Source organism: Rhododendron vialii, chromosome 11a (genome assembly GCF_030253575.1).
Source record: "Rhododendron vialii isolate Sample 1 chromosome 11a, ASM3025357v1".
NCBI classification, from domain to species: domain Eukaryota; kingdom Viridiplantae; phylum Streptophyta; class Magnoliopsida; order Ericales; family Ericaceae; genus Rhododendron; species Rhododendron vialii.
In genome coordinates, this window is record NC_080567.1 from 34,593,454 (window position 1) to 34,602,806 (window position 9,353).

Here is a 9,353-nt window from a genome sequence, read left to right on the forward strand (position 1 = left end):
AACTAAGCCTCCCGTGCACTTTGCGCCCTCTAACTTTTTTTTTTGACACTCAACCCCCTCTAACTAACTGAAATTCAAACAGTCATAACTTCAAACGGTCATAACTTTTTCGTCCAAAATCGAAAAAATGCAAATTATATATCGATTTTGAGGTCTTGAAGTCAGCTTTCTAATGACACCAAAATCACATCATGATTCAAAGCACACAGAAAGTTATGATCAAAACGGTCTTTCTGTCTACCAGCCCTTACTCTTTTGATCATAACTTTCTGTGTGCTTTGAATCGTGATGTGATTTTGGTGTCATTAGAAAGCTGACTTCAAAACCTCGAAATCGTTATATAATTTGCATTTTTCGATTTTGGACAAAAAAGTTATGACCGTTTGAAGTTATGACCGTTTGAATTTCAGTTAGTTAGAGGGGGTTGAGTGTCAAAAAAAAAGTTAGAGGAGGCAAAGTGCACGGGAGGCTTAGTTAGAGGGGGTTAACTATAGTTTACCCTTATTATTAATGGCAATATACTCTGGGAAGGTGATGGAAGTGCCAATGTTTGGGTAGGGGTTGATGTACCAATCAAATCCGTGACCTTTAGACGATAGAAGTGGTGAAGTGCCAGCAAGCTGGTCCGGACACTCGGTTATTAAATTTTTTTTAAAGGATCCCCCTAACCTTTACCGAATGAGAATGTTCATGAATACCCAATTATGATACCTTTCATTTTCACCGTACAAATCAATTTTTTCTCTCTTCGATAATTCGATATTTGAAGGGGAAAGAATCACTACTCTTCATTTGAAAACACATGAACTTCAAGATTACCTTTTTTTTTTTGAAAAGTGGGATTACCTTTTGGACTCTCAATTTGTTTGTTCCCACCACCTTTGTGACTCAATTTGAATATGGAATTATTGAAGGACAAAAAAATAGAGTGAGTCAATTATAGTTAAAAAGCACAGAGATCATGCGACATTTGAAAAAAAATGAATAATGGATCAAATTTTTGGGACGGAGGGAGCACATCATTTAAGTTAGAAAAAAAGTGATGAAAAGTATTGGATTGCAAAATTAGTCTATCAGTGATCAATTAATTGATGTGCGCGTAAACTAAGGAGTTGCTATTAAAGAAAACGACAGAAAAAGTACCGGAGCTCATCTTTATTTTTTTTAATCGGCTACTGGAGCTCACCTGTTGTTTAATATGCGTAGTACTACCCATCACTCCCTCTGCATGTCCTATATAAAACAACACAAACTCAAAAACCAAACGATCATTCTATCTCCACTCCCCTTTCAAGTACTCCTTCGATATTTTCCCGTTTGAAAGTAAGGTAGGAGGTTTCTAAGAGAAGCAACTCGTAATTTTTCTCTTAACTAGTCAAATTGGACAAAGATTACAGGACATCTGAAAAATGAACAATGGACTAATTTTTGGAACACACAGAGTAAATCATTTAAAATAAACAAAAAGAGGAACAAAAAGTACTGAACGGTAGAATTAGTCCCTTAATGCTCAAAACCCAAATGATCATTCCATCTCCACTACCCTTTCAAGATGTACTTCTTCAAAATTTTCCGTTTTGAAAGTGAGATAGGATGTTTATAAGAGAAGCAGCTTCTGCTATTCAAAAGCAGCTTCCAAAAAAGCAGTGCACTTCCACCGGTAGTTGTGGTAGATGGGTGTATGCCCCTTTCTTGCTTCTGCTTGTGTTGTTAATCTTGACACAATCAGTCCTCGGAGGCCAATCTGTCAAGTACTTACCAGGATACGATGAACTTCCCTTTGAACTTGAAACTGGGTAAGCTCCGTTTTCGGCGTTTGATATCAATGAAAATAATTCATATTTCGTTGGTGCTAGAACAATCATCCTAATGTTGTTAAGAAGAAGGAGCTATTTCTTTTTGCAGATACATTAGTGTTAATGAATCCGAGTTGTTTTACTACATTCCCTCGCAAGGGGACCCCAAAGAGGACCCGATTTTCCTTTGGCTCACTGGGGGGCCTGGCTGTTCTTCTTTCAACGGACTTGTTTATGAAGTCGGTACGTTACTCTCTCTCTCTCTCTCTCTCTCTCTCTCTCTCTCTCTCTTTTGTCGATGAAGGCATCATGCCTGATAAGGTCTACCTTGTCCATTTGAATTCATGTGGTGTTTGTTGTAGCTTTTACAAGTATTTTTCTCTTTTCAACGTGTCATCTAGTTTAACACAGCCTTTGGCGCACGAGGCAAAAAAAATTCTGTTGAAAAATTGCCCGCCTGAAAGCTCCATTTTGATACTGCTAAAACTTTTATATCGTAAGTTAAGCTGCGACAAACACCGGCTCATATGCTCTTTTTTGCTTTCAAAGTGCAATATCTTGTGAATGGTAAATGCTTCCGTCTGTGTGCCTATTCTACCAATTGTTTGGATAAGGAATAAGCAAATAAGCAAGCGAACCAAACGGGGGCCCTTAAGTTGTGAACAAATTACCAAAAGCAAGCTAGAATGTGTTCTTTGTACAGCAGTAATTAAGTTAGTTGATCAATTGGAGTAGTAATAATGTTTTGGTCCTTTTGGATGCCTCGTATGAAGTTGGTTATGCTGGGGCGAGGCCCATGTTTTGTGTTTTTCCACGAACCGGAATAGGGCCATGTCAGCGATGGATTATAAATCGGGTTTGATTGACCTCAACAGATATTGCTTGTAGGTTTCAATTGCAACATTACCAAACTTTGAAATGATCTTGTAGACTGTTTGATATCTAATCTCCCATTCTTTGCCTAGAATGTAGTTGCAAGATTTCTACGTTTAACTTTTTTTTTTTTATAATCACCCGTCCGGATCACCCTTACACACATCTCGACTAGAAAAAAGAATAAGATTTCTACGTTTAATCTGAATCATTGGTTCAAAATGTTTGGGAGTGACACTTCACACCAAGGTAGAGTATCAATTACCGTTGAGCCGGGGCTTAGAGAATGGTATTAAATCAAATTTGGCATTTTTCTTTTTACATTTGTCATCTGTAAAATCTACAGTTGAATTCCTTTTGCTTGTAATTATTATTAAGTTGTGCCAAATCACATAAATCTTGTATTTATCATTTTGTGTTAAGTTATGTTAATGTTCACGAATACGTGTATTGTAAAATCCCAGAATGTAAACATTGCCCAGGTTGTTCTGCGTTGTTCTGCATTTGACACTAAGTCAATATCCGTTGGGAATTAAGCTTACAAACATGGTCAAACTAAATATTTTCTTTTTGTTATTGACTTGTGACAGTGGATTCTATGACATTTATGTTTGAAAAAGATGCCAACTGACATATTTCACGTCACACGTTTGCCTTTTGACATCAAGAATTGGGAGAGATGCAACAAGAGCTTGTCATACACAAAAGACATCGCAACTGTGGTCCCTGTTCATCAAGAACTCAAAGAATATGGCTTATTAGAAGTGCTTGTAGAGTGGTAAGGTTTTCTTTACTTCCCCATGACTTGGCTATATTTGCACTTAGTTGGCATGGATGGACGCATGATATAATTCAAAGTTGGGTGGGCGAACATTAAAGTATATTTTGTTACCTGTTTTCGTCTTTTGGCAGTCAAAAGTTGGTTCAGTGCGTTGTGCAAACCCTGGGGCTATCAAACTTCTTGATTCGAAGAGATCTCAATGACGCAACAAGGGGCTTCCGAGTGAAGGATACAGTAATTGTTGAAGCACAAATCGTTCTCACTTCTACTCGGAAGGATTTCTAAAGTAGTTGTGGTGCATTATTTATGAGCTCTAGTCATACTTTGAACTCCCTGTTTTAGTGTGCGCTTGTCATTTTTATTGCGACAATGATGTGTTCTTAAAAGTTGGCCGTTGATGTATAGTTCGCAACTTCTTCCGATTTAGTATATCAAAGAAGGTGATTTTATCAGTGTTGCAAGAAAAATGGATTAAAATCACTATCATTTGCAATGTGAATATTTTACAGCCATTGTTGTTTTCACAGTGTAACGTGTTGGCAATAGAAAACCATCTGCGGAGAAAATTACCAATTTCGTGAATCCAGAGGTATGAGCCTCTCTACCGGAAGGTGGGTTGGTGCAGTGTGCGCTGCACCTTACAGTACTATATCTCACTGTTTAAAAGTATTTATGACGATACAGATTTTAAAAATATTTTTTCGGGGAATTTTTTTTTTTTTAAATCTAGACATTGATTGTCGAGACGAACGGAAAGGATCAAGCACTACAACTTGCAGCGAGCTAGGGGGCGCTGCAGGGTCCCAAGATCCTTCTCTACCATGGTGACTTTAGAGCATTCGCATCAGGATCTTTATATTTTGGACCAAATTACGCTTTAAAAAGTCATTTTATTATTTCAACAACTCACTTTAAAAATATCTCCTGCATTAGACTCTCTGTATCAAAAATATCGTTTCTTTATTCTTTAGAAAAAAAACAGCAAAACAAAAGTTTAACCCATCTTTTTCTCTGTCTCTAAACTTTACTCCTCTCTCTTTCTCTAACTTTACTCGCTTTCCCCTGGCATTCACTAAACTCGACACTTTACCAACAATTAGCAAACCAAACCACTTCATCAAGCTCCTCTCCGTTGATCAACCCCTAGCCACTGCGGTCGCCTCCCAAGAAGAAGCCTCCGTCATCGTCTTCGGAGCCCCGGAACCGACCTGACCCACTGGTATTCTCAAGGTCTCGCCGGCGCTCTGGCAGTTCCTCGGCCTCTCGCACCGACGCCGTCAAGAAGATCTGGGAGTACATCAAGCTCTCTCACCATACGACTGGTACGCAACCTATATTACTGTTTGCTCCAGATCAAGAACAATGAAATAATAAGTAGCCCGTGAATAGTCCCTCGTGTGTTTCAACGAGGGACTATAGCTCCGGCTATTCTTTTTGGTTATTCCAACAAGGCTGGTAAACGTAGGTTTTAGGAGTTTTTTTAGTTTTGCTCGTTACTATAGTTTTCAGGGTTGAGTAGCAACCCTGACATGGATGCTCTAAGGAGATTGAACTCGATAATACCCAGGAAGAGTTTGTATTAGCTTTGCAATCGCCAATCGCCAATCGCAACTGGTAGAATTTGCTGTAATTTTTTTTATACTCCCAAGAAATTTATATGGAAATTTGAAGTATTCGCTTTAGTTGTATCGGTGTGGTAAGGTATCATTTTGTTTGTGGATTGTGAATGATTTGGCTGATATGAAAAGAAGCATGTACATATCGCTAAGAGGTAGACCACGACAATGGAATTAGAACGTTTAATAGCCTACACTATCCAGACGGGGCCTTAAAGCATTTAGATTTTGAGATTTCCTAGTTGTTTTTTTTCTTTTTCTTTTTTTTTATTAATGACATAGGAAAGGGGTGGGGGATTTATTCATCTGACTGGTGGATGAGAGAGAGAGAGAGAGAGAGAGAGAGAGAGAGAGAGAGGCCTATTTTTGGAGCTAGGAAATCTACGAGAAGTTGGAAAGGTATTAAAGAAGAGCAAGTGCTATTTGTTGACTTCATTCTTGAAACACGGGAAGTGATCAAGTACCAACAGGTCCAGCTGCTCCAGCACTTACACTGGAATATCAAAAGAGCAATTAAGGCCCGGGACTAAAAACAAAACCCTTATTTTTTAAGATGATAATTTCAGGCTAAAAAATTATTAGTTTATTGAAATTTAAAAATATGGAATATAGATCTTGTTTTTTATACGATGTAAAAAAAATTAAAATATTATTTTTTATTTACATTATTTTTTAGTTTGAAAATGTGAAATAAGCTGTTTATTTTTTAAGAAGGTTTCTGGAATGAAGCATAATAAGCTTCTGGAAGCATCAAATACAAGTGTATTTATGCACACAGTAGAATAGGCATGGAAGCAAAGTTTACCAGCGAGAAAGGGCAACGAGACATGGTCCACATGGACAATGCTGTTGGTATGATATTTTTCCTCTTCAACTATTTTTCTCTGCCTCTATCATACTTTACACCATCAAACATACATGCTTGAGAATACTAAACATCATGTCTAATAGAGCAGTTGGTTTTGTTTTCATGCTTTTCTGTCCGTGCAGCAATCGTGAGATCGTTAAGAGATCTACCGCCAGCTGACTACACCCTTAAATTATCATCCTTCTCTTTATTCCTCAACGATTTGATTGGAAATTATGAGTCCGGAGTATTTGAAGCTGGTGGCTACAAATGGTTTGTTTTGACGTTCTCTCATCTCCGAATCTTCTTTTATAGTCTTATGCATATGAATGATTCTTTTTTTTCTTTTCTGTTTCAGGAAATTGTGTATATACCCGAATGGGAATAAGAAAATGAATGTGGAAGGTCACGTTTCTTGTTACTTGGCAATTGCAGATACTGAAACCCTTCCACCTGGCTGGGAGGTTAACGTCAACTTCAAGTTGTTTGCGTTCGATCAAATCCGAAATAAATACTTAGCCGTCCAAGGTACCTAAATACCTTTGGAGACTTGAAGTTGAGTTGCGTCAATCATAGCACTGTTATAAATGGCCTCATTATGTATAATACTGCTGATATGCATGGTCTGATTAATTATAGTACCGTCTATGTAGATGCTGAAGGAGAAATTAGGCGATTTCATCGGATGAAAACTGAATGGGGCTTTGATCATTTTCTTCCCCTAGACACTATTAATGATGCTTCCAAGGGATATTTGGTTGATGGTTGCTGTGTATTTGGAGCCGAGGTTTTTGTGCTAAAGCATACTGGCAAAGGCGAGTCTGCTTCAATGGTGAAGGACCCTGCAAATAACATTTTTACTTGGAGAATCGATAAATTTTCAGCTATAGATCAGGATGTCGTTTGTTCTGAAGAGTTTGTTGTTGGAGAACACAAATGGTAACTCTGGACTTATTGTAATGTGTCAAGTTCCGTTTAATTTCTGGACAGTAGGACTAATAAGATGCATGATTTTTTTTATTTTTTATAAGCAATTATATAATGAAAGGCCTTCCTTGATCCATGCAGGGAGTTAGTACTGCTTCGGCCCCAAGGGCATTCATCTTCAAAAGGCAAAAGTCTATCACTCTTTCTGCAGTTAGCAGACTGCACAACCCTTCCTTTTGATAGGAGAGTATATGCAGACTGTATGTTGCGCATTAGGGATGAGGTCCACGGTCATCATATGGAGAGGGAAGGTGAAATCTATTTCTGTCTTCATAAACCTTGCATAATTGATGGACCTTTATTGGATTTGAGTTTTTGTTGACCACTATGTTTTCGTTATTTTTGCAGTTGGCTCGTGGTTCTGTGCCTCTTCTGATAACCGGGGTTATCGTGATTTCATGGACTTGAGTGAGCTCAAGGACGCGTCGAAGGGCTTCATGGTGAATGATGTGGTATTTGTGGAAGCACAAATCAAGCTCATATCCACTTTTAAGGATTTCTGAATTTGAAGTTGAAAACCCTACTCGTGTTTTGCATTCTAATTAAATGGTTTCCAATGTACGTACGTGCTGTTACAAAACAGGCACAAACTGGTTATCTATTGTAATTTCCATTTCATCAGACAAGAGAAACACCAACAGAAGTTTACTTCATTTGTTTCTTCAACGCACGTGTTGTTGTCGGTTGCTCCCACGAAAGAAACGGAACAATTATTAGCAATTTGTCTCCATAATCTTTGAGTATGCCTTCATATTATTAAGCCCGCATTTGTTATTAATGTCCAAGTTAATGCTTTGGTGAGTCTGTAATTCGTTTGGAGCTAAGTATGTATTTTATAGCCTTGTCGTCATAGTTACATGGGTCATATAAAAGCACTATTGAGGGTCTAAGGTTGGAGCTTTGTAAGCCATTTGTTTGTTGTAAGAATTCTCCTCTTCTTGATGGTGAAGAGAGGTGTCTGGCACAAGTTCGGCCAAATTTCCATTGTGGGACAAGCCCAGGCACATCTCGTGGCGTGTTACATACATGTTTCTGGCGTGCTGCGTCTCCCCATGCAGAGTGGCTAACACAGGAGTGTCAGTGCTTCATAGTAACTAACCAAAGATATAAACAAACTCATATGGTTTCTTATATATGAACAGATTGGCAAAAGTTTTAAGAGTACCTATGCGCGCATTTTGCCGGTCAAAACAACAGAGTACCGATGCATTTCTGATCTACTAGAAAGGTAGTACAACTAGAGTTTAACGGGGCTCAATAGGTTTCTTTGATGATCATCATGTAACTTAGCTGAGTTGTGGCTGATTTATTTCAGCTTAATTTGTTCATTAACATCTTTCTCCTCTCTTCTCAAACAGCGGTGATCGGGACATGTTTGTTCCCTTTATTGGTACGGTAAGAATTTTATACACAGCTGAAGGTGGTTTGTCGATCAATGGTCAAGTAGAGGAGTGAGCACTTCCACTTTGAAAGTTCTCATGATTATTACGGGGTTCTTACTTCGTAATTCATAGATGTTCAATTGAAAAAAGCTTATTTGATAAATGCAAATGGTTACAAAATTTAATTTTTACTATAAGTGACGAAACAACAAGATTTTCGTCACGAAAAGTTATTATAGGTGATGAAAACGGAGACAACTTATAGGTGACAAAAGACTTTTTGGAGACAACCTATTTTTTTCGTCAGCAAATATACTTTTTCTAGTAGTGGATTATATGAATAATTTAGTCGAGAAGGGTTAGGGCTGCAAACGAACAGAGCCACTTGCGAACTGCTCGAGACTCGGCTCAATAAAAGCTCGTTCGAGCTCGATTCAAGACATAGATAAACAAGCTCAAGCTCAAAGTCTAGGCTCGTTTCGTTATCAAGCCGAACACAAGCCAGTAGAGGTTCGGCTCGAGTTAGCTCCCAAGCCAAGACTTAGTAGACTTTTTACATTAATTACTAGAATTAGCATTAGCATTTTGATATTTGTAAGGGTTGTTTTAGAATTCGTAAGGAATTTCAGAATTCTTAGGACGTTCTATGAAAGTCTTAGAGTCAAATATTAATTATGACATTTTAGAATAATATGATTAAAAAAATAAGATCTTCGCACTGGTTCAAACGAATTGAAAATTAGAGTACTAAATTTGTTCACCATATTTTTTAATATATAACAGGCTAAAAAATATGTTGAAAAATTTTAGTGCTCCAATTTTTTAGACTGTTATATATTAAAAAATATGGTGAAAAAATTTAGTGTTTCAATTTTCAATTCGTTTGAATCGGTGCGAAGATCTTATTTTTCTGATCATATTATTCTAAAAGGTCATAATTAGTTTTTGGCTCTAGGACTTTCATATGGCGCCCTACTAATTTTTTTCAAGAACCCATAAAAAAATTATTTTAAGAATAAGTTGTTGTTTGAATCATATTTGTAGGATTCGTAATGAGCTCCATAGAAATAA

General features: G+C 37.5%; 2 protein-coding genes across 2 annotated transcripts; both read left to right on the forward strand.

Annotated features, from left to right (window-relative positions):
* Positions 1–604: 604 nt before the first annotated feature.
* LOC131308638 (serine carboxypeptidase-like 15) lies at positions 605–3,936 on the forward strand. The gene is made up of 4 exons (XM_058335592.1): positions 605–1,796; positions 1,906–2,039; positions 3,260–3,447; positions 3,582–3,936. Exons 1-3 carry the CDS (start codon positions 1,594–1,596, stop codon positions 3,298–3,300), a joined length of 378 nt encoding a protein of 125 aa, XP_058191575.1. The 5' UTR covers positions 605–1,593; the 3' UTR covers positions 3,301–3,447; positions 3,582–3,936.
* A 578-nt stretch (positions 3,937–4,514) lies between these two features.
* On the forward strand, positions 4,515–7,633 carry LOC131308639 (uncharacterized). The gene is made up of 7 exons (XM_058335593.1): positions 4,515–4,772; positions 5,778–5,918; positions 6,057–6,186; positions 6,272–6,441; positions 6,567–6,852; positions 6,982–7,151; positions 7,249–7,633. Exons 2-7 carry the CDS (start codon positions 5,855–5,857, stop codon positions 7,401–7,403), a joined length of 975 nt encoding a protein of 324 aa, XP_058191576.1. The 5' UTR covers positions 4,515–4,772; positions 5,778–5,854; the 3' UTR covers positions 7,404–7,633.
* The last annotated feature ends 1,720 nt before the right edge of the window (positions 7,634–9,353 follow it).